The sequence below is a fragment of the Hyperoodon ampullatus genome, assembly GCF_949752795.1.
Source record: "Hyperoodon ampullatus genome assembly, chromosome: 3".
NCBI lineage: Eukaryota > Metazoa > Chordata > Mammalia > Artiodactyla > Ziphiidae > Hyperoodon > Hyperoodon ampullatus.
Window position 1 is genome coordinate 169723686 of NC_136916.1, and position 25392 is coordinate 169749077.

The 25392-nt window shown below is 52.5% G+C and overlaps 1 protein-coding gene across 1 annotated transcript; it reads left to right on the forward strand.

The window, feature by feature from the left end:
• Positions 1-19403: 19403 nt before the first annotated feature.
• FAM181A (family with sequence similarity 181 member A) lies at positions 19404-20353 on the forward strand (the record flags this gene model as incomplete). Its single annotated transcript, XM_079699421.1, has 1 exon — positions 19404-20353. The coding sequence occupies exon 1, from the start codon at positions 19475-19477 to the stop codon at positions 20351-20353; it is 879 nt and encodes a 292-aa protein (XP_079555547.1). The 5' UTR covers positions 19404-19474.
• Between the last annotated feature and the right edge of the window lie 5039 nt (positions 20354-25392).

Genomic DNA, 25392 nt, shown 5'->3' on the forward strand with positions numbered 1-25392 from the left:
GACACCCCCCGCCAATGGATATTATTTATTTATTTATTATTGGCTGTGTTGGGTCTTCATTGCTGCACGCGAGCTTTCTGTAGTTGTGGTGAGCAGGGGCTACTCTTCGTTGCAGTGCATAGGCTTCTCATTGAGGTGGCTTCTCTTGTTGTGGAGCACGGGCTCTAGGCACATGGGCTCAGTAGTTGTGGCTTGCAGGCTCTAGAGCGCAGGGTCAGTAGTTGTGGTGCACGGGTTTAGTTGCTCCGCGGCATGTGGGATCTTCGCGGACCAGGGCTCGAACTCGTGTCCCCTGCATTGGCAGGTGGATTCTCAACCACTGTGCCACCAGGGAAGCCCCTGGTAGACCTGTTTAATGCCCTGTGTGGGGCCCATCACTGCCAGAAGCTCTGATGTGTTCAGGGTCTGTCTCTGGCACATGATGGAACAGGCTAGGCATTCCCCGGTTCCTGCTGTGTCCCAGCATCCAGGGAAGCCCAGGCACAGAGCAGTGCCGCAGGTGCATCTGCTGGGTGTCAGGCAGAATGACCAGGGAGTCCTCAGGGCTGGGAGCTCAGGCACCTGGAGCGGGTACGTGGGAGGAGCTGAGAAGAAGCTTAGAGAGTCTGGGGAGGGGTGGTGGCCCAGCCCTCGGAGCGCTGTCGACTCCAACCATTCATTTCCCGGCTACAAGCCCGACTCGCAAGCGCCCAAGTCCACTCTCCTTTTAAAGTCAGATACACGCATTTGGAAAGGAAAGCATCATCTGTGAGGTCACCGCACGTGGGACTGTCTTCTGCCTCGGGAGTCAAGGCTGGAAATGCCCCTGTAGTGCCTGGCTTGTGGCCCCGTGGCCCCGTGGCCCCTCATGCACCCCTACTCTTCATGCTGTGCCCTCACCGTCCGTGTCGGGGTCTTACTCACCCCACGACCCACATCCTCCCGCCTGCCTTCAGCACCCAGTGCGGGCCCTGAGAACCCAGCGTCCTCCACCCTAGGCCATTGGACCAACTCCTCCAGCAGGCGTTTGAGGAGGTTCAAGTGCCCTCTGCTGGCTGCTGGCTGAGTTCCTACATGTCAGAGCAACAGCTAGGAGTTGAGAGAGGTGAGCCCCACCTCTGTGCTTGTCCCTGCCCCCTTCTCGGGCCCCATTGCCCACCACCTCCCCCTGTGGTCCTTAATATGCTAGATACATCTCCCTTCTTGGGATGCTTTCCCCCCAAGACTCCTGCATTCCCACTGGTCCATCTGACACACTCCAGTCATCTCTAAGACCGTACTCACTTCCTCCAGGAAGCGTCCCTTGATTTCACCCAGGGAAACTGACCTCGCCTGCTTCCTGTCCCTGCTGTCCCTGGGAAAACACCTATGACAGCTTCTGACAGGCTGTAAGGTCCTTATCTGTTGACGTGCCTTTCCCTGAGGGGCCTTGTCCCTCCTGTCCTCCGCTCCCACCACAGAGCTCACGGAGACAGGGGCTCACACAGGAAATGTTTGGGGAATGAATGATTTTTTTTTTTTTTTTTTTGCGATACGCGGGCCTCTCACTGCTGTGACCTCTCCCGTTGCGGACCACAGGCTCCAGAGGCACAGGCTCAGCGGCCATGGCTCACGGGCCCAGCCGCTCCGCGGCATGTGGGATCTTCCCGGACCGGGGCATGAACCCGTGTCCCCTGCATCGGCAGGCGGACTCTTAACCACTGCGCCACCAGGGAAGCCCGGAATGAATGATTTTAGTGTCAACCTACTTCAAAAGTTCTGAGCAAGACTATTCTGAGGCAGATGTCTTGGCGCAAAACCATACATAATATATATTATATTGGGTTGGCCAAATGTTTGTTCTGCTTTTTCCATAATATCTTACAGAAAACCCTGAACGAATTTTCGGCCAACCCAATATATATGGGCCAAAAACATTTGCATAAAAACGTGCCCATTAAGAAAAAATCAAATAATATGAATGTTTATGAACTGAAAAATGAAACCTTCTTCAACCCTCTCCCATCCCTACAATCTTTCATAAATCACCACTGTTATCAGTTTGGGGTATATTCCTTCCAAACTTTTCCTTAGCATTCCCTTTTACTTTATTTTACCTTTATTTTTTTCTTTTCTTTTCTTTTTTTTTTTTTACCACAAATGGGGTCATACTATACATGTAATTCTGTCCTTTATTTTTTTTCATGAAATGATCCATCTCGAGATCCTTCTATGTCAGCACCTGTAGGTTTATGCCATTCTTTTCAGTAGCTGTAGAACATTCCATACTCCAGCACTACTGCATTGTATAAATTCCAAGTGTTTGGGGTTTTTGTCTTTGTTTTTGTCTGTTTTTTTGTTTGTTTCTTGAGCACAAACAAGATTTCCAAAAAACATCTTCATGCACAATTCACGTGCACATATTTCTGTAAAACTGACTCTTGGGAGTTGAGTTGCTCAGTCTAAGGACAAACTCGCTTCACTTTTTTTTTTTTTTGTGGTACGCGGGCCTCTCACTGTTGTGGCCTCTCCCGTTGCGGAGCACAGGCTCCGGACGCGCAGGCTCAGCGGCTATGGCTCACGGGCCCAGCCGCTCCGCGGCATGTGGGATCTTCCCAGACCGGGGCACGAACCCGCGTCCCCTGCATCGGCAGGCGGACTCTCAACCCCTGCGCCACCAGGGAAGCCCTCACTTCACTTTTAATCGATGCTGCCGAAGGATTCTCCAAAGAGTTGATGCCAATGTATACTCACACCAGCAATGCTTAAGTGTATCTCTGAGTGTTATTAGACTTTGTGATCATCTCAACCTCCAAATCCAGCTGAAGTCTGGTTAAAATGGGCATTTAGGGTGGCTTCCATAGGAAGAGGTTTGGAAAGTGCGCAGGGTAGGTATATGAACCTCCAGCCTCTCAAAGCAGTGGTGGTGGTCCCACTCCTCCTTCACCAGGAAGAGAAAGGCCCTCCCCAAACCCTGCTGGCCCCTTGATCCTGGACCCATTGCCCAGGACCCTCAGCAGGCCTCCCACCCGGGGGCAGAGGGGCTCCTGGACCAACCAGAGACCCCAGAGAGGCTGCTTGGTCTCTGGCAATGCCTCCCTGCCCACCTGGGTGAGATCCCAGATGACTCCATCCTGCTCTTCAGGAGGGGAATGTATTTGGGAGAAGTGGAGAATAATACACTTGGTGGTACACGGCCAGGTGAGGAGGGAATCCAAAACAAAGTGAACTGCAGGCTTCAGAATGTAAGCATGCTTTCTGTGATGTTCAAAGTGGTCCCCTGGGCACATGCAGTGGGGCGGCTGCAGCATCCTGCTGGCTCATCTCTCATTCTAACCATACCCCAGACCAGGAGGACTCTGTTTGGAGAATGAAACTTGGAAATAGCTTGTCATTTGTGTGGTTTAAAAAGATGGAAAAGGGGTGATGGGGCGATGCCAACATTCAAACAGTGCTCTTGACCCCAGACTCAGGTCTTCCTGGCCAGCACCCTTGGGGTGCAGGGGGCACAGTGCCCATAGTCGCCTGGGATCATTTCCATAGTCTAAAGATCATTTCTTTAGTCTTCTAAGAGCTGCAGGATGGCCTCCAGGGAGGCTGGCTTGCCTTTCTTCCTGCTTTTATTCTAATAGGCCTTATGCAAGGACCTTAAAATGACTCAGGGAAAAGCCAAGGTAGGGAAGAGGGGTGGGCAGCCTTGGTGGAGTCAGTAGCAGGATCCCTGAGGGGAATGTCATTAGGGACCCAGGAAATGCATCTGCCAGCAGGTCAGGGGAGGGAGGGTATGTGCTGGGGACCATGAACTGGAGGCTTACTGGGTATAGCCCAGTATGGCGAATGATGAAAACACTGGTGCTGAAATATATACCCCCATGTTGGCAGGTTTTTTAGAGTTTCCAACCTGCTTCCATTTTCAGTCATTCTGCCTTCTTTCTTTCTAAGAAAAGGCAGAGTAGGTGTTAATTATTATTCCCATTTACAGACGGGGAGAAGTGTCCAGAGCGGGGGTCCTCACCCAGAGGCAAGGGTCTCCCCTCGTGGCTGTTTTGAACGGGGGGGCCTTCTTTACTTGGCCAACTCCTTTGTTTCCTTTAAGATTCAAATCAGGAGAACCGGCCTCCAGAAGCCCGCCCTGGGGCTCCCACCCCCGGCCCCTCTGCTTGCTTCGCAGTAAGGCACTGAAGAGCATCCTGTCATCAGGGTTGCAGCTAAGTCTGCTCCCCTCCTGGAACGTTCCGTCTATGAGGCAGGGGCGGTGTCCCATGGGCCCTCCTCCATCCCCCAGGCCTGGCCCCGCCCACCCGCGGGTGCTGAGCAGATGTTGGTGGGTAGAGGGATGGGAGTGTGGGTGGAAGCAACGAGCAAACACCACCACTGTGATCCTGAACCCCCTGCTGGACAGAAACAATGCGGGGTTTCCCAGGATCCCAAGACTACTCAGGAAACAGAGACTAGATAATCCTGGGCTGGAGGGGCTGGAGGGTGGAGGCAATAGGGAGATAAGCGGGGCTCTGGAATCCCTTCAAGGTGCTGAGGTGGGGTGGGACGTGGAGGGCTCCCTTTAGAGTCCTGATGGGGCAGGAGCATGGGCTGCGGGCCTGGGAGGCCATGAACCTTGGGGCAGATGGACCTAAAGGCTCCCTCACCCTGAATGCTGGAGACCCTGAGCAATTCTGAGGGCGCCCTCTCGTGGCCCCTTGACTACAAAGCCGAGCGCCCACAGAAGAATCCTGCACTTTCCTCTCCAAACCAACACATGGTGCAGAAAAGGGGCTTGGAAGAGAGGGTGGGAGCACTGGTTTTGGAGTTGGGAAGCTCGCCATGCCACTAATACACCAGGATGCTTTGGGCCAGCCATTTCGCCTCTCGGCTTTGGTTTCCTCATCTGATTAACAAGGGGCTCGGATAAAATGCATGGCCTTCACCAAGGGAAATGCTGACCACTGGCCAGCCCTGGGCTAAGCACACGCCTGTGTTACCTGGGCCTCCTCCAAGGGCATGACAAGTAGGTGACAGAGGAGGAAACTGAGGCTCAGATTGCTTGAGTGGCTTTCCTTTGGTCACCCAGGTGATAAGTGGCAGAAAGGAGGCTGTGATTCCAAAGTCCTCTCTCTCCACCTCCATATGGGGCTTCTCATGGCCTCCAAGGTCCCTGCCACCTCTGTTCTGTGGTTCAAGGCATCTGATGGAGAGAAAGAGACTCACAGGAGCCCTTAGGGTCCTGGCAGGCAGTTAAGACAGGAAGTAAAGAGCCAGTCCACAGGGCTTTCATATACAAAATGCACTGTCTATGGGAGTTCCCTGGTGGCCTAGTGGTTAGGATTCCAGACTTCCACTGCATGGCCCAGGTTCAATCACTGGTCGGGGAACTGAGATCCAGCAAGCCACGTTGTGTGGCCAAAAAATAAAACAAAACAGGGCTTCCCTAGTGGCGCAGTGGTTGAGAGTCCGCCTGCCGATGCAGAGGACACGGGTTCATGCCCTGGTCCGGGAGGATCCCACATGCCGTGGAGCGGCTGGGCCCATGAGCCATGGTCGCTGAGCCTGCACGTCCGGAGCCTGTGCTCCGCAACGGGAGAGGCCACAGCATTGAGAGGCCTGCATACCGCAAACAAAACAAAACAAAACAAACAACAAAAAAAGCAAAAATGCACTGTCTTTGCAGAAGAAATTATGACCACCACTCAACTAGCCATCAAAACTATGTTCTCTGGGCCAACTTCTTACCCAAGAGAAGATCTGGCTGCCCCAGGGCGCAGCTCTTGTCCTCCGCCCTGCACAGGTGGAGGATTTGGTGAGTGAATTTGAGCCACAGTGTGTTTCCTTACAGTGGAAGTAAGGCTCTGGCCGGTGCTTTCTGGTCTCAGGGAGCATCAGCTCCCAACAGGTGGCATCTGCTAGGAGCTCACAGGGACCCAGGGGCAGGCTGGGTGGCAGTGGAGGTGAAGATGACACCGAGGCAGACCCTCCTGCACTGCTCCAGGTGCCTCAGTGGAAGTTCCCCAGCACTGAGGTTTTGGACTCCTTTTTTTTTTGGTCCAGGCTTTGGACATTCCCTCCAATGAGATGAACATTTGACAGGATTGAAGAAAAAAACAACAAAAAAAGAGTGATTCTCCAACATTCGCCTGTGTCCTCCTGGGCACTATTCATTAATATCTAAGTTAAGATTCATTTTAATTATTTCAAAATTAATTATTTTAGCTTACTTTAATAGAGGTTAATTAATATTTTAACTGAATTTAATTAATTAAAATTGAAAATAAACCCTGTAACTATCTTGCGAATTGCACCATTATATTGCCGTGCTTTTCTGTGTTAGGAGAGCATTATTCTGTCACATGTAAACATTTAAAATACCACCATTTCTGTACCTTCAAAAGACACTTTAGAATGTCCTTTGAAATGTTTTTAATATGATGAGACCTTCATGAAATGGAAGTGGTACAGGGCTTGCCTGAACCCAGGCTGGGTGTTCCTGGAGACGGCGTCCATTCATGATGGGACTCAGCCTCCTTGGCGAGAGACCTGGCAAGAGATCTGGCCAAGGAAACTGAGGCAGAAGCCCAGAGGTATGGGCCAGACGCATGCCCAGTAGTCTGGGAAACATTCATTCATTGAGAACTTATTTTTCGGGCACCCTGTGTGAGGTGGTGTTCTAGGCACTGGGACAGAGCTGTTAGCGAGTCCAAGTTCCTGCCTTCTGTGCGACTGACCTCTAGTGGCAGCAGACAGTAAAGCAGGTAAGTAAATATCCAGAGTGTTTCGTGGAGGTGAGGGCGATGGAGAAGAATAAGGCAGAGGAGGCGGTTAGGATGGGGGGAGAGAAGACACACCAGGGGGATAGTGGGGCAAGACATAAAGGAGGTGAAGGGGTGAGGCCTGCAAAGATCCAGGGCAGGGGTTGGCAAACTTTTCTGTGAAGGACCAGATAGTAAATACTTCGGGTTTGCACGCCCTCTGGTGTTTGTCACGGTCCCTCCGCTCTGCTGCTGTCACCCCAAAGCAGCACAGACAACAGGTCAATGGATGGGCATGGCTGGGTCCCAGTAAAACTTTACACAAGCAGGTGGTGGGCTGTGGCTTACCAATCCTGATCTAGGGGAAGGGAGTTCCAAGAAGAGGGAACAGCACATGCAAAGGTCCAGTGCCTGGTGACCGAGGAACAGCAAGGAGACCGGCTATACCATGTACCAAGCACAGGAACGCAATACAAGGGGGAGACGTTGGCCAGGAGAGCTCAGGCTCGGTGCTGGGACGGAGGTGAGGGGGCTACTGCATTCACCGTGGCAACTCTTCTGACTCCCCTCTTACCTGATCAGGACCCACTGGGGACCTTGGGAATGGAATGCACACAGCAGGCCTGAACAGCCCATTTGCTGATCATGCAAATGTTCCTCTGCTGTGGTAAGACTTTGTTCAGAGAATTCTTTAAAGGGGTGTTTGGGGTTGGATTTGGGATACACACAGAGTTGTGATCAGATGTCAGGAAATGCAGTTAGATGATGAAAAGGAGTCCGCTATATATGACCAAAGTGGGACAGTTGCTCCAGGTGGGGGGCACAGGGCTAGAAATCTGTGAGGTCAGAGATAGACAAGAGGGGGCAATCCCCCCCCTTCTCTGAGGGGTGCTGGGGTATAGACACAGACTGAGGTCAAACCCAGCTCTTCTGCTGCTCAGCTCAGTTATAAGAAATAGTTCTTCTACCTCCCCAAGCCTCAGTTTCCTAATCTGTTGAATGGGAAGGACAACGCCCACCTCAGAAAGTTTCATTTGTTCATTCATTCACTCACTCATTCATTCATTGAGGATTAAACAAGATGGCAGATATAAAACTCTGAGCACATTGCAGTATTCAAGGGGAGTCAGACCCCTGCCCCACCATCTTTCTCTTGGGAAATCCCATTCCTAGGGAGCAAGGGCTCCCCTTTGATGATGAGAGTGTGTTGTTTGTGCAAAGCAGACAAGAGGGAGAGCTGTGGCTGGGAAGGCCGAGCACTGAAGAGGCACCTGCTGTTTAAAGGTTTTTAGGTGACTATCTGTTGAGTTCCCAGGATGACTCAGAAACCAACCAATCATTTTGCTCCATGTTCAAGTTTGTTCATTAAATCATATACTCAGCACACTTTATTATGTGCCTACTGTATGCAAATATACATGGAAGACAACCTTTCTTTCTAGCCTTTTCCTGCCCCACTCCCTGTGGCAACCTCTCCTCCCCGTTGCACTAAACTTCTCACTGTCTTCATTCTCCAGCACGCCTCACACCCCGGTCTCAGTTTGGTGAACTCAACTGATGAACTCTGGCCTGGGAAGTGCGAGCACCTGAGTCCTCGGGGAGTCGTTTCCCTTCTCTGGGGCCCTGATCCCTTGATGAAAACCCCAGAGGTTGGGTTACCAGAATGCCAAGCTTCATACCCCCAGCTTTGCATCCTGTGATATCAAACAGGATTCAGGGACACCTAGCCCATCTCTATCCAGGCCCACAGAAGACACCACTAGCCAATCAGGGCATTCTAACTGCTGAGCCCTGCGGAGTCCTCAGAATCTTTCCAGGGGGTACCTTCCAGCCATTACCAATCAAATCCAAGTTGGCAGTTGAGATTAAACAGACTTTCATTCCTGGCTGGTGCCCTGGATGAGGTGAAGAGACACATCAGAAAGGCGCCAGATACAGTCAAGGTGATGGGCATGTGGAGGGTGGCAGGGGTCAGTACGGGGCAGTGGTCCATTGGGGGCACCCAACAGGGGTACTAAGACACTACTTCTGTGTCATTCCTGTCACATCAGCCCCTTTATGGGTGAGACATGCCCAAGGTGGGCTTCACCTGCCAGTTTTGGACCCAGCTCAGAGGGGAGGAAAAAGTGGGGGAAGGGCATTAACTATCAGCCAGGCACCATGTTAGTCTTTTTCAAAGATGATCTTTCCTATTTCCCATTATCCACCCTGCCTGGGAACTACTGTTAGCTCCATTTCAAGATGAAGAACCTGAGTCTCAGAGCTTATTGAACATGATGACTAATCATAAAACCATAATAATCTGCTGGGGTTGGACTCCAGCTTCACCTCTTCTGGCTGTGGGGTCTTAGGCAAGTCGCCTAGTCAGCCTGTGTCTCAGTCTCGTCATCTGTAGAGTGGGGATAATAGCAACAGCCAGCTCATTTTGAAGGAGTTAATATAGATGACATTTTGGGAACATTCTCTAGCATAGAGTGAGAGGTCTATTTGCTAGGCTGTTTGCACGGGTATCTTATTTATTTTGATATCTCCAGCACCTCACAGAATGCCTTGCACATAGTAGGTGCTCATTAAATGCTTTGGAACTGAGCCATTGAGCTCTGACTATCCTTAGAAGAGTCCTGCATAGCTCTCCTTGTCCCCGTTTCACAGAGAGAAAAACTGAAGCTTGGTGTAATAAGGTGACCTGCTCGAAGTCCCAAAGCTAAGAAATGGTGGAGTGAACTTCCACTCCAGGTGTGTGTGAGCCCAGAGTGCTTCCCATGCCCCTGCCTCCCTCAGGGGCTTCACCCTTCACTTTTTCCTTAAAATGTTCCAAAGACTCACCTGCTGTTCAGCCCCTGAATAGAGGATATGTAACCACGTGTCATAGGAGAACGTGAGTGGACAGTGATTCTGACCAGAAGGAATTAATTAACCAATGAAGTCTGAAAGCTAGATCTATAAAGTAACTGAGATATTTGATAAGTGTGTTCCGAGCTAACCTTGATTCGAGGCAGTGGAAGGTGAAGAATGAACATGATATAAAGTGAATTAAGAGAGTTCAAGGTGCCCATAAGCTGGGTAGGGATTGACCATGGGTTTTATCTTATTTGGTGGAGGCTGCTGAAAGGTACAGAGCCACTGCAGGGGTCAGCAGGAAAGGGTGCTGACCTGCTGTGATGTCTGCCCGGGGATGGATGTGAACAGTTGGCATCTGTGAAGGAAATGATAAAAGCCTGGTTCTTTGGCTGGGAACTGGCCCCAAGAATGGTGACGAAGGGATCCTGAGCCTTTCCCCAATCTCCTGATGCTCACTCAGTGACTCAGGTGTTTTGTGAATGGCCAGCCTCTAGAACAATTGGGAGCATTGACTTCTAGAGAAACTGAGCATGGGCTAAGAGCAGAGCCCTCCTTGGTGAGATGGCCATGTGTCTGTCTCATTTTTCCTAACTTCATCCACAGGTTTGCTTCACTGTACTAAGTGACTTCTAGCCTTGGAATTATAGTGAAATTTCAGACCTGGACATGTTTCCAGGCTCTGTGAGAACCTACACCTGCCCAATTTATCTGTACTGGAAGGAGTCTCAGAGAGCATCCAGGCAGCGAACTTCCATCCTGGCTGCACATTAGAATCACCTGGGGGGCTTTTAAAAATACCAAGGCCTGCCTCACCTTCCCCCCCACTGCCCCAGTAAAGAAGATTCTGAACTTGTTGGTCTCAGGAGGAGCCTGGCATTAGGTAGAGAAGCACTGATTTAGGACAACAGTAAAATGATGGCAACACATTGAAACTAATAGACTGTAACAGTTATGTAGGTACACTGAAATACGTAGAGCAACCACTAAAAAAACTATGCAGAGAGATATATCCAAAGAAACAGAAAACAAATGGCAGACTTAAGCCCTAACATATCAGCAGTTAATGTAACATAAATGGTATAAAAATTAAAAGAGATTGTCAGATTGGATTAAAAAATGACCCAATCACATATTGTCTACAAGAGATTCACTTCAAATATAACTATATAGGCAGGTTGAAAGTTAAAAGATGAATAAAGATATATCATGCAAACATTAATTTTTAAAAGCAGGAGTGGCTATAGTAATATCAAGTAAAGTAGATTTTAGAGCAAAGAGAATTACCAGGGATAAAGAGAAGCATTACATAATGCTAAAAGCGTCAATCAGCCAGGAAAACATAGCAATCTTAAACGTTTGCACATCAAACAATACAACTGCATAGTATATGAAGCAAAACCTGATAAAGCTGAAAGGAGAAGTAGACAAATCCACAATTATAGTTGAATACTTAGACACCCCTCTCTCGGCAACGGACAGAACTACCAGACAGAAAAGCAGCAAAGATGTAGAAGAACTGAACAGCACCATCAGCCAGCAAGATCTAATTGACATTTATAGAACCCTCAAGCCGACAACAGCAGACCATACATTCTTTTCAAGTGCTTGTGGAATATTTGCTAGGATAGACCATACCCTGAGTGATTAAACAAACTTCAACAAATTTAAAAGAATTCAAGTTATACTGTGTATGTTCTCTGACCATAATGAAATCAAAGTAGAAATCAACAGCAGAAGGATTACTCCCAAAATCTCTAGGCACTGGAAATTAAACAACATACCTCTCATGCTTCTCAGTAATCAGTGGGTCTGTAATTATCTGTAATTAGTCAGAGTTCTCCAGAGAAACTATGTCTGTCTATCTATCTATCTAATCTATACACACACACACACACACACACACACACACACACACACACACACACACACACATATATATGGGAGAGAGAGATTTATTATGAGGAATTGACTCATGTGATTATGGAGGCTAAGAAGTCCTATGATCTGCCGTATGCAAGCTAGAGACCTAGGAAGGCTGGTGGTGTACTTCCAGTCTGAGTCCAAAGGTCTGAGAACCAAGTGAGCGGAATATGTAAATCCCAGTTCAGTTCAAGGGCAGGAGAAGACCGATGTCCCAGCTCAAGCAGGGAGGCAGGAAGAGAAGAAATCTTCCCTTCCTCTGTTTTTTGTTTTATTCAGACCCTCAACAGATTGGATGATGCCTGCCCACACTGGGAAGGGCAATGCCTTCTTCTCAGTCCACTATTTCAAATGCTTATCTCTTCCAGAAACACCCTCACAGACACACCCAGAACTAATGACTAACCAGACATCTGGGCACCTCATAATCCAGTCAGGTTGACACATAAAATTAACCATCACAGGGTCAAAGAGGATATATCAAGAGAAATACCAAAGATGCACTGAACCGATGGAAATTTAAGATAAAAGATGTCAAAATTTGTGAGATGCAGCTAAAACAGCACTGAGAGGAAATTTTATAGCACTAACTTCTTACATTAGAAAAGAAAATCTCAATTATTTAAGTTCATGAAAGTAGAAAAAGAAAAGTAAAACAAACCCAAAGAAGGGGGAAGAAAAGAAATAATAAAGAGTAGAAATCAATGAAATTGAAAACAGAAAGACAATGCAGAAAATCAATAAAATGCTTGTTCTTTGAAAAGATCAATAAAATTGATAAACCTCTAGCAAGGCTGACCAAAAAAGGAGACACAAATCACCAGTATCAGGAATGAAATGAGATAGCACTACAGATAACAGCAGACCTCAAAATGATAATAAAGGAATACTATGAACAACTCTATGCACATAAATTCAACAACTTAGATGAAATGAATCAATTCCTCAAACACTACAAACTACTAAAGCTCATCCAATATGAAGTAGATAATCTGAATAATCCTATTACTATTAAAGAAATTGAGTTTGTAGTTAAAAACCTTCCCCCAAAGAAATCCCCAGGCCCAGATGTTTTCATGGGAGAATCCTACCAAACATTTAAAGAATTAGCACCAATTTTATACTCTTCTAGGAAAAAAAAATTGGAAACACTGCCAAATTCATTTTATGGGGCCATTGTTACCATGAAGCCAAAACCAGACAAAAACAGTACAAAAACCAAAACTATAGACTAATACACCCAATGAACATAGAGAAGAGCAAAAAAAAAAAAAAAATCCTCAACAAAATATCAGCAAATTAAATTCAGCAATATATGAAAAGAATTATACACCCTAATTGAGTGGAATGTTTTTCCCAGGAATGCAAGGCTGGTTCAATATTTGAAAATCTACCAGTATAATTCACCATATCTATAGGCTAAACAAGAAAAACCACATGATCATATAAATTAATGAAAAAAATCATTTGACAATATTTAACACTGATTCATGATTTAAAACACTCTCTGCATATTTGGAATAGAGGAGAACTTTCTCAGCCAGATAAAGGGCATCTACAAAAATCCTATAGCTAACATCATACTTAATGGTAAAAGACTGAATGCTTTCCCCCTAAGACCAAGAACAAGGCACGGATGTCTGTTCTCACCTCATTCAACATAAAATTCTTTCTCTGAACCTGGCCCTTCCTGAGACCCCATGTGATGAATGAAAATTTGAGGCTCTAGCCTCTCTTCCTAGAGAGTTGGGTCCTCGGACTCACCTGCTCATTCATATAACTTTCCAGAAAGCACAAGAGAATGCAAAGGAGTTCACCTAATTTTAATATGCTGAATCTGCTCTAATTTATGTTAGGAAAAAGCACATTTTCTAAGTTTGGAACGTTTGTAAATAACACTGACTTGTGACACACCAGCTCCACACCAGTGTCCACGTGTGCACCATGGAGGCTGAGAGCTGCTAATGTAATCCAGCCAGGAAACTGAGGCCCAGAGAGGGTGAGTGACTGGTCCAAGATCACACAGCCAGGTATGGGCAGAGTTCAGAGGTCTTATCTCCAAAACCAGTCTCCCTTCTGGCTTCATAATAATGCAGTGAAATCACTTCCAATATGGGACTTGATCACACTGACATTTGTCTCTGTCACTGCAGTCGAGCTGTGGCCCAGGACACAGGAACTGTCTGAGCTGGGCTGTGACCTCTCCAGGTCATCGTGAGGTCTCTAGCTGCTCTGAGGGCACAGCCATGCTGATGTTCAGCCTCAGTTGTGAGGGAAGGTCGCCAAGGTCAGAAGCCCTCGGCCCAGCAGCCAAATTTCAACCCGACACCTCCCATTACAAGGAAACAGGAAGCCTGTCTGCTCTAATTACAGTTGACAGTAAGCCTCAGGCTGGTCTTTCATAGAAATACTCCCATTATGTAAGGAGGTTACATAAATCATCTTGTGATGCCGCATCATACATCCACAGAGGTGCTGGCTGGACCACTGTACCCTTGCCCCCAGTGTAGCCTCTGTACGCTTCCTGAGCGGGGGTGGTTGGACAGTACAGCTGATGTCAGAATGTAATCTACAGGCCCTTATTTCCACATTCCCTGTCATCAAAACAGACTCCTTGCTCTAATCCACTGTTTGCAAAGTAAGTAGAAAGTATGCATTTGTGTGTGCAAAGTCAATCTGTACTCACCACACACTGCTGTCACTGTTTTACATGTTGGACTCCCACACACTATTTCTTAATGGGCTTCTCTGCATAAAAGCGGTTTGAAAGCGCACTGCCCCAGATCGCCTCCCTAGGTTCCCTCTGGCTGGGCTGGCACAAGACATGGCCAACTGCCTCCTTTAGCTTTTCAGTTTCAGGCTGCACCGGCGTCAGCTAATTCTAGAAGAGGACCATGTCAGATGACATCCAGAGATTCTGGATGGGTGGTCCCTAGTAGATTGTTTGGGAAACCAAGGAAAGTTAGGGTGTCGTTCGTTTCACCGCTGGATGGGCCCGAAGATGGATGCTTAATCATCAAGACAAAGTTGATCTCTCCCCTCCAGTAAGTTGCCTTGGGAACAGAGAAGCAAGCGAAATGCACCCACCCTTGCACCCTCTGGTCCTGGCACATAGTAGGTACCGAATGGAGTCCCTCGAGATGAATAGTGTGGATAAACTTGAGGCGGGGTTAACACGACTGGGATGTAGGAGATCCATGGCAATGACAGCAGATGGTTGGGACGGGACCCTCAAGTTCAATTCAGCACAGCTCACTTGCTTTCAACAGGGCTTTCTAGAGCCCCTGCTGTGGCACAGGGGGATGCAATTGTGAAAAAGAGCTTCCTGCTTTCAAGGCACACACACAGTCGAGAAGGAACACACAGTCGAGAAGTAACACACAATTTCTCATCAAGTGCAACCACGGCAGCCACAAGGGTCAGTCATGAAGGCCTGCTCTGTGCCAAGGCCATTCTAGGCACCAGAGATACAGAAATGAACTGGCGGACAAGCTCCCTGCTCTCATGGAGCTTGCCCAGGCAAGGCTGGGAGGTGGGGGCAAGCAATAAACAATAACACTAGACAGGAAGCAGTTGCTTCTAGTCCACAGGATAAATTCTATTCGGCAGGATGGCCAAAGTATTTAATTCATGAAACATTTAATGAGAAGTTACTCTGTGCCAGGCCCCAGTAGGGGCCAGATTCCAAAGGGCCTTTTGTGTTAAGCCAAGGAGGTTAGACTTCATCTTTGAATCTGTAAATGGAAGGATGGGAGACGGTGTCGTATACAATGCTGGCAGTTGGTGGAAGTCTTCCTGGATGTTTGAGCTGGGCCTTGAAGAATGCCGAGGGGACAGGGTTGCCTGAGTTGGGCCCAAGAAGCAGAAGTCTGAGGCTTGCCTTTGGGTGTGTCACCAACTGTACATAGGGAGAGCAATTCACTCCCTGCGCAGGACCAGGACCACAGTGAGAGAACGACTGTGGAAGGACTGTCTAGAGTGAAGCATGGTTATTATTAGTGATGTTTTTCCACCTGTCTATACGGCCCGTTGGAAAATAACGGAGAAGCCTTCCCCAGCAGGGGTCACCGGCACTGCCAGAGGCCTGGCCTGAGGCCTGGGGTGCCTCCGCGTCCATGTGGAGCCGTGGATCAGGTTCTCAGGCCACAGTTCAAGCCACAGCCGGCCCCGCTCCCCTCGCCTGGTCACCGACAGCCACGGCTCCCGTGGTCCTGAGTTGGAAGTTGAAAGTCACATTCCAACGAAAGGACGCAAGAGCTGAACCCGGGACTTGATGTAGAAAATCTGGTCTGCGAGGCCTCCGGACAGCTCAGGGAATCAGCGAGGGCTGGTGGGACTGACATGGGCTTTGTACACAGACAGTCCTGGCTTCAAGTTCGAGTTCTGCCACTTAGTAACTGCGGGGCCTTGGGAAAGTAACTGCACCTGTGCTCTTCCTCTGTGATGGCCACACGCACACCCTCGGAGCTGTGTCAGGGCCACGTGAGATGGTCCATGTGCATGCGTCTCAGCGCGAACCAGATGCCCGACAAGTATCGATCGTCTTCACCCCATGTTTTTCTCCCCCCTTCCCTTCCTTCCCTCTTTCCTCAAAAAGTATTTGGTGGAAGAACAGCCAGTGTTAAGAGCTCTGGAGATTTTTTTTTTTTTTTTTTTTGTGGTACGCGGGCCTCTCACTGCTGTGGCTTCTCCCGTTGCGGAGCACAAGCTCCGGACGCGCAGGCTCAGCGGCCATGGCCCACGGGCTCAGCCGCTCCGCGGCATGTGGGATCTTCCCAGACCGGGGCACGAACCTGTGTCCCCTGCATCAGCAGGCGGACTCTCAACCACTGTGCCACCAGGGGAGCCCAAGCTCTGGAGATTTTTAAAGATGCAGACTCAACTCCCACGGAGCTCAGGGACCTGTTGGGGACGAGGGTCCATTACTGGCTGAAAAGCAAGGGGATGCTGTCACCGGCAGGCAGCATCAGGTGGGTTGGATTGACCGCAGGTGCCCTGGAGTCTAAAAGGAAGCTGAGATCCGAGCAGAGTGGCCCGAGAGCGTCTCGATGCTCTTAGAAGGGAGAAGGCGTTCCAGAGAGAGGGGCAGGCAGGAGCAGACACAGAGTGTGCAGGAGGCCAGGCAGGAATGGGGCCAGTGTCCCAGCAGAGGGTAATGGAGAAGGTGTCTCCTGGGCCGGTGCTGGGTTATGGAGGAACCGGAACGCACATCAGGCTGGCTGACCCAGCCTCCACTAGGCAGCAGGCAGTGGGGAGCCGTGATGAGAGCAGTTCCAGAGCCTAACCTGGTGACCTCAGGCATTAGAGTGTTTTCTCCAGCCGTGTGTATGCAAGGCATTTTGGAGCAGAAAGGATGTTTCTTGCTTCTACCAGTCAGGGTGGGCTGGGTTATGCTGCAGAAACAAATAACCCCTAAATCTCAGGGGTTTAAAATGACCGTGGTTTAGCCCTCAGCCACACAGACGCTGCTGCAGATATGGGCCAATAATCCAGGATGCTCTGGCCCAAGGTCACCTTCATCTCAGCAGCAGGGGAAGAGGGCATAGAGAACAGTGCACTGGCTCGTAAATGCCTAAAGTGAATTCTCCTCCGAACCCGTCATTCTGCCTGTAGAGACTCTCAGGCCAGAGAGGAGGCGGCTTGGAGCCCAGTGCTGTGGGCAGGCACCTCGTGCTGGCAGTGGCTGCCTATTGGCCAGCAGGAGGGGGTGGGACCACCACTCTTGGGTGAGTCCTCCTGCACTGCCAGTGCTCCCAGTCTGGGGGAGTGGACCCTTGGAGAGGAGTCCTTGGCATTATAGGTTGTGATGTCAAGGTGTGGGTTGGTGTCAGCTGGCTAGGGACAGGAGGAGAAGGTGGCAGAGGAAGGGGGGAGAAGAAAGGAAGAGGAAGGAAAGGAGGAGAGGAAGGAAGAGGCAGAGTGTGGGACGGTGGGGGCCCACCCAGCTGGCTGGCATGGAGGCCTCGCCCATCAGCATTTCCCAGGCAGCTTCCCTCCGCCTGCAGCCTCACCTTCCCTCTGGGCAGTCAGTGGGCAGGGCCAGAGGCTGGCTCTAGGCTCCCTTGCTTGCTCAGAGCGGCCCTGCTTGCGGGCCCCGCCAGCGTTGGCACGGTGACAGTAGCCAAGTGTGCAAACTTGTGCCATTGTCCCCAGGCCAGGGGGAGCCATGGAGACTGGCTAATATGACACAGGAAAATGTTTGCTGATGGCAATTCTATGGGCTTTGTCCACCTCTTTCTCCATCATGACGACTCGATTTAAGTCCCTAACTGTTTGACTACAAATGCTAGGGGACCGTGCAACGCCAACCTTTTGTCCGGCCGCGCTGAATGGGCAATTCAGGCTTTGTGCAGCTCAATTGAGGAAGCAAACATAAAGACAAGATTCCTGAGAGCTCCAGCTCCCTTCCCATGGATATCCCAGCACCTCGTTAGAGAGTCCTTCCCTGGCTACCTCTCCAACATCAGTGTGCTGCCCGCCCTCGCAGGCCTGCCAGCGCCCGATGCCTTGGGAAGGGGGTGGGGAGAGAGAGAGGACAGGGGAGAGAGGGAAAGAGGCAGAGACAGCAGAGAGAGCCACTCAACACCCGGGGACAGCGGGGGAAGCAGCCCGCCCCGGCTCACCCCATCCGATTGTCTGTCTGCACTGGAGCATGGCAGCTGTAGGCCTGGAGTCTGGGGGAGCTTTGCCAGCCCATCTCTTCTGGGCACAGCCCCTCCTCAATCTTGGACTTTTTAAACGTGCGCGCGCGCATACACACACGTACATACACGCGCTCGTGCGTGCACGCGCGCGCGCACACTCACACACACACACACACCGCCCCCTCGAGAAAACAGGGAACCGAGGTCAAGGGGAGGAGGGGCGTGGAGGCCGAGAAGGAGAGTGGGCTGAAGAGTAGAAATTTACCGGGAAATGATTGCATTTGGGAGCTGTCTTTTTTGTGATGGTCCCCATGGTGACAATTTGTGACGGCAAAGAATGTGGGAACGGGGCGCTGCCGCCTGATTGGGATGCTTTGTATCTGGAGAGGCGCTCCTGATTGGCCTGAGGGGCCCCCCAGCTCCGGGGACTCGTCCTCCATTCAGCCCGCTCGAGGGCTGCACAACTGCCTGCAGCCGGACCACGGAGCTCGCCGGCCGCGCCGGGCCTGGCCCAGGTCTGCGGCGGGGAACCTGCCGGGCCACCTTGGCGGGGCCCGGGGCCCCGCACCCTCGGTCAGTGTGGAGGTCCAGGCGTCTCAGGCCCCACTGGGTGGGGACGTGGGGCAGGCTGGGGCCTGGGGGAGGGGCGAGGTGCTGCGGGTGGTGGCCGAGGAGGCATGAAATTGCTGCAGATGCTTCTACGGGGGAGTCCCTGCTGCCCACAGCCTGAGATCAGCCCGCCAGGCAGGCCTCGGCTTGAGTGCCAGACAGGGGTCCTGCCTGTCCTGCGTGAGAACTGTGGGTGGAGCGTGGGGACTGAGGAGGGGGGTGGATGCTAGTAGGGCTGGGGGCGGGAGTGGGAGGAGGAGGGCACCGCCGGGGAGACAGGGGGCTTGGCCTTGCCTTAAAGTGGAGCGGTTGCCTCGGCTCAGAAAAGGAAAACCTTGCTGGCAGGTTGTGCATGCCGGCGGCGTGGTATGTGGGAGACACAGTGAGCTCCAGCCCCAGCAATGCCACTTGTGGCTGGGTCGCCTAGGGCAAGTCGCCCGACCTCTCTGAGCCTAGGCTGCGTGTGCAGGGCAACAGACCCAAGAAGACGAGATGTGTTTGTGCATCACAGATGCTCTGGGAATGCTTAGAGGCTTGAATGAGCATCCCACGGCCCAGGACTCTGTCTAGGGCTGAGGGGTGTTGTGGTGAGGCGCACCGTCTGCAGCCATGTGGCCTCTGGGGAGGGCTGAGTGTGATCGCGCAAAGAGACTCCAGCGGCTGCTGTGTCCCTCCAGGTGACCCCGTGCCCTTCCCTGGAGCCGCCAGCCGCCTGCAGAGCCGCCCTCTTCATGGAAAGCCCCGTGCGGCGGTTCCCTGGTGATGGCATCCGACAGCGACGTGAAGATGCTGCTGAACTTTGTGAATCTGGCATCCAGCGACATCAAGGCGGCCCTGGACAAGTCCGCACCCTGCCGCCGCTCGGTGGACCACCGCAAGTACCTGCAGAAGCAGCTCAAGCGCTTCTCCCAGAAGTATGCCCGGCTCCCGCGGGGCCTCCCCGGCAGAGGGGCCGAGCCTCACCTGAAAAGGGGGTCCGAGGACCGGCCTGGGAGGCTGCCCCTCGATTCTGGCCACAGTTCCAGCCCCAGCGGGGGTGGGTGCTGCAAGGAGAAGGCGTTGGGGAACCCCTACAGGGAGGAATGTCTCTCTAAGGAGCAGACCTTACACGGGCCGGATCCAGAAGCTGCCAGGCCTGGCCAGGTGCCCATGAGGAAAAGACAGCTACCCGCTTCCTTCTGGGAAGAGCCACGGCCCACCCAAAGCTACCCCGTGGGGTTGGAGGGGGGACTGGGCCCCAGGGAGGGACCTCCCTATGAGGGTAAGAAACACTGCAAGGGCTTGGAGCCTCTGGGGCCCGAGACAGCCCCAGTGCCCGCATCCCCAAGGGCACCCGCTGAAAAGGAGCCACTCAAGATGCCTGGGGTCTCCCTGGTGGGCCGTGTCAATGCCTGGAGCTGCTGCCCCTTCCAGTACCATGGACAGCCCGTCTACCCAGGCCCTCCAGGGGCCTTGCCTCAGAGCCCGCTCCCCAGCCTGGGCCTCTGGCGGAAAAGCTCGGCTTCCCCCGGCGAGCTGGCCCACTTCTGCAAGGATGTGGAAGGCCCCGGGCAGAAAGTGTACAGACCCGTGGTTCTGAAGCCTATCCCCACCAAGCCGGCCATGCCCCCGCCCATCTTCAACGTCTTTGGCTACCTCTAGCTGGGCTGAGAGGGCCTTGGTCTCCACCGCTGGCCTGCAGGGGTGTTGGAGACCCTGGGAGCTCTCCTGGTGAGCAGTGGGCTGGGCAGTGGTGTAGCCTCTTGAGAGCCTTCCCTTTGTGTGTGGGGGGGAGGGGGAGGGCAGGATCGAGGCAGGGGCTTCTCAGGCAGTTGCCCAGCCAGCCCTTGCAGCCTTGGGAGCGGTGGAGCTGGGCTCGGCCAGCCCCTCTCCAACCGGGCCAGAGCCCGACAGATCACCCGCAGGCCTGTGCAGACCTCAGTCGGCGGGGCGTTGCTCTGGCCTGCCGGCCGTTCCAAAAGCCAGAGTTACGCACCTGTGCATCTGCCACCCACTGTGTAAGCCAATCTCAGTTCTGTTCTTCTTGTTCTTTGTAAATATTAAGAAGGCTAAAAGAATAAAAACATTTCTTTTGCAGTTTTCACATCTTGGGTCCATGAAGTTGAATGGTTCCCAGGCCTAGGACATGCTGGCTGGCCCAGATGGAGGGCCAGAGGCTTACAGAGGCTGTGGGGGAAGCCTGGAGTGGCCCAGAGACCTCCGTGATGTCTGGGGATGGGCACTGGGGCCCAACCGCTCAATTCCAAGGAAGGAGGGTGGAGACAGTTCACGGGAAAGGATGCTCTGATTCCCCACGCCAGAGAACAGAGCGGGGAAGGTGTGGCTACCCAGAGGGTCCAAACTGCTCTAGAGAATAGGGAGGCTGGGACCAGGGCAGGGGGACCTGTGCTCCTGGCTCTGCCGTGGGATGTGGGGCTGGAGCCTTCCTCTTGGGGCCTCTCTGCCCCACCTGCAGGATGAGGGGTGGGAAGAGAATGGTTTCCTCTGCAGTACCTTCCACTCCAATCACAGCCTCAGGGCAGAGACTGGGCCAAGGCCAAGCAGGAGCAGAGCCCCTTGTGGACAAAACAACTGGTTGTTTGACCAAATTGCTCCTTTTTTCAACATAGTCTTTGGTTCTCTGTCCATGGGCAAAATCATCATCATCATCATCATCATCATGTCTAGCTCATTCACATTCCTAGGTTACCTGCCAATGGCTCTCTTCCCCAGGCCTGATGCAGCCCCTGGCACACCCTAGGTGCCCTGTCAATGGAATGATGAGGACCTCTGCCTGTGACAATGCACAGAGGGGGGACTGGTGGTGGGGAGTGGCCCTCGGTTTGACCCCAGTAGTGCCCAAACCAGCAGCCTTGGGAGGTGGGGGGCCGGCAGAGCCAGAGCCCGAGGGATCACCCGCATGCCTGTGCAGACCTCAGTCGGTGGGGCATTGCTCTGGCCCGCACCGCACGCTGGCCCAGGATCTGCGCTGCTGTGTGTGGCATGGCTCCGTGGCTGAGAGCGTAGGGGCTTCCATGGGCGCCGAGCGGCTCATTTCATCAAAACACAGTTCTCACGACCAGGACAGGTGCAGGGGACCAGCCTGGTTGGGGACTATGGCTCCCAAATCAACAGCAGACTGTTGAACAAGTTAATGCCCGCTCTGTGCCTCAGTTTCCTCCTCTGTGAAGCAGGGACTAGATCAAAGATAGCAAACAGATGCACCCACCACTTCTGAGTCCAAGGCAAGTATCATCAACTGGTCACATACTCTCTCTGTTGGGGCCCGGATGTGGCCTCAGAATCCTTCCCAACACAAGGCCCCAGGATTAGTGATTGCTAAGGGCCCTTGCTACCCTGCCTGTTTTTACTCCAGGGTTCCCCTGGAGAGGGGCATCCACGTGGAGGGGCAGCTTCACTGGGAAGCCGGTGGGTTTCTGATGGTTTATGCCTGATGGTCTCAGAGGACTTCAGAGCCATGAGGCCACATGATGCAGGCAGGGTTGTCCTGAGTTATTATCTGGCTCATGGGGTAGGGAATCCTCAGCCAGAGCCCTTGCCTCAGGCTGCTCCGGTTTTAAAGAACAGAGAGGGGGCCTGGAATAGGCATGTCCCCTTCTCTCCCCACCTGCACATCATTACAAAGGCCCTGCAGGACCCACTGTGATGAGGCTCAGCCCCTCCACATTGTACAGCAGGGTGTTAAAAGCTCTAATCTGGGCCCTGCCACCAGCTAGCTGTGTGACCTTGGGCAAGTTACTTACCCTCTCTGTGCCAGAACGTCCTCATCCAAAAACCGTGATTGAAAATAGACCTGCCACGTGCGTAGCTGTGGGGATGCTGTGAGTGCCGGGCACTCTAGTACTTCACAAAGGATGAAAAGCTGCACCAACCCAAAGTCACCTCTCCTAGTTATCTGACGGTGTCTGTAGGTCCTTCCACACTGACATTTCAGTGTTGTTTATAGAGTGGGCAACCCACGGGAACGGGTGCCCGGGTCATCCAGCCACCCGCACTCCTTCAGAGAAGGAGCCCAGCTCTGGGAGGCATGTTTTCTTGGGGTGCTGCTTGAGTACACCAGGCCTGGGTCCCCACAGCTCCTCTGGGGCTCAACCTTTCCCAGGGGATACCTGGCAGTGCCTTAATTCAAATTCTGGGAGCCTTGTCTGGAAGCAGAAACATTTACTAAGGTGCCACTCAACAGAAGCACCCGACACCATGATTTTCCACGTCGAAGCAAGTTGGGGAAAAACACAACTTGGAAAACATCAGTATTAAAAACAAACAAGCAAAAAACAGCCACAGTAGCAGCAGCAGCTGCTTCCCTAACCAAGAAGTGAATGGTGTTGTTTCAACCTGAAACCCAGGAACTCATCTCCTGCTCACAGGCTCAGATCTCCAGCACTGGGTCAAACGTGCCCCTGCTCATGAAATGGAGACACTTTCAGGACGTTTACTGTTTGGTGATGCTGTCTAGACACCTCTGAGGCTGAAGTCTTCCCAGGGGCTGGGTAAGCGCAGGAGTGGTGTCTGTACAGTCCTCTTGACAGCAGAGATGGTCAGAAAACGGAACCACTGGCACAGTGTGAGCACTGACCACTCAGAACCAACCCCCCAGGGGGAAGCAGGGCATTTACGCTTTAGCTGCTGGGTGATTTGGAGGTGGGGGGCTGGGCAAGGCGCTGGAGGGGAGGGGCCCTGACCAGTGGCTGTGACTGACTGGTATGGACGTACATCAATATTCTAAGAACCCAAGGTGACTCCTGTGTCTCCCAAGCCGGGCCCCACATCCTACAAATAAACGGTGCTGATGCTGAATCCAGGGGCTGAGCTCTCCCTTTCCACATCTCCCACCACCTCCTCAAGACTCACCTCCTCCAGGGGAGACCTCCCTCAGACCAGCGTCCCCATCCTGCCCAATGCCCGTGGCCCCTGCCTGTTAGGACCCTCTAGGACACAAGGTGACCTGAGCAGTGCTGTAGTTTTCCGAGCTTTGCCTGGTACCCAGCCCCACCCCAAATGCCCCCAAACAACATCTTTCTGCTCTGTCCCGTTATTGACTGCCACCCGCTCTGGCTCCCAGGTCAGCAAAGGCCTTCTTCAGTCAGGGCTTTCCCCTGGCTATGCACTGAGCCCTCCTTGGCCCCTTCCCCTGGGACCCTGGGCTTGAACATCCCCAGTCTGGGAGGATGCAGGTTTCCTTCGATATTTCCTCAGGATCTCTGAAGCAAGACAGCATGGGACTCTAGCCAAGCACTGCTGGGCTGGAATCCCGGGGATTTGCTGTGTGTACCCAGGCAAGTCCCTTCCCCTCTCTGGGCCTGTTTTCCCTCCTGTACCAGGAGGGAGTGAGCAAGATGTGGCCTAGTCCCCTCTGACCCCTGGCTGGAAGGTGTCACTTGGCAGACTCGTCCTCTTCAGGAAGACACTGCGACTTACTGGTTCCACGGCAAGCCAGCGTGTCAGAGCCAGCAAGGCCACCAGGGGCCACAAGGATGGCAACCTGAGGCCCCAGAGGAGTGAGCCAAGAGCAGAGCCAGGCCTGGAACCGGTGCTCCCCCAACCTGCCCAGCTGCTTGTCTGCCAAAAGCCAGAAACTACGGCTGACATCGCTTAAGCCTCTCCTGGGGCGGGGCCGGAGCAGACTCTGAGGAAGGTCACCTGCTCTGGTGTCACCTGAGTGGCTTTAACCAGTCAGGGAAGGCAGCGCCTATGAGTCACTGGGACTTCCACGGAAACAAGGCAATCTCGGCGAGCGTGAGCAGGACTCAGATGGCGAGAAAGCACAATAGCTGAGCCAGACCTCAGCCCTCTCACCTGCACCACCCCAAAAGGGCGTGCAGCTCCTGCCGGACTCCTCCCGCCCCCACATGAGGACGGAAGGATGCAACGGGGGGCACAAGGCTTCCTGTCTCTCAAGTGTGGTGCCTTTGCAAGGGCTGACGATGTCCATCCCTCCGGCGTTTGCTCACAGGAGCCGGTATTTGAATGGTTTTCCCCAGTATCTCAGCTTTTGTAGCAAAATGGGTACGAAGTGAAGACAGTGCCAGGGAACACGTGTATAGGACAAGCCCAGGTGTCGGGAGACTTGTAGGATCTGAGACCCTGTTTGTGACGAAGCTCCAGTTTCCAGGACAACTGAACCAGGAGAGAAAAGCCAACCTTGGCTGCTCCAACCACAGGGCAGGAAGCTGCCCCCTCTCCTGGGGCTGTCAGGTCTCTTCTGGTGGATGAAGGACACATTCTCTTGGGCCTTTCAGAAGGCCAAACCGAAGTGACACTATCAGGGGGTCCATGTGCCCTGTCCCAGCACCTGCTCCTCCCGCACTCCTGCCAGGAGCTGGGCTAAGGACTTGAGGCCCCAGAGGGGGGGGTCTGGAAAAAGGGACTTCACCAGGCAGGGCACCATCTGTGCAACATTTATTGTACCTAAGGAAGCCCTCTGGGACCGAGGTCTCCCCACCCCACTCCCCTGGGCCACACCTTTGGGGAGAGAGCTCAGAGTCAAGTGGAGAGTTTCACAGAGCAAAGGGGGAGGGGCACAGGGACACTCTGCAGCAAGGCTGTCTGGGAAAGACAGACTCGCCCCCGAAAGCCCTCCAGCCACAGCCCAGAGGGAGCGCCCGGGCTTCCCTGCTGGCCCCTGCCTTCCCCAGACCACCCCAAATTCTGCCCTGGTCCCATCTCCTGGCCCCAGGAAT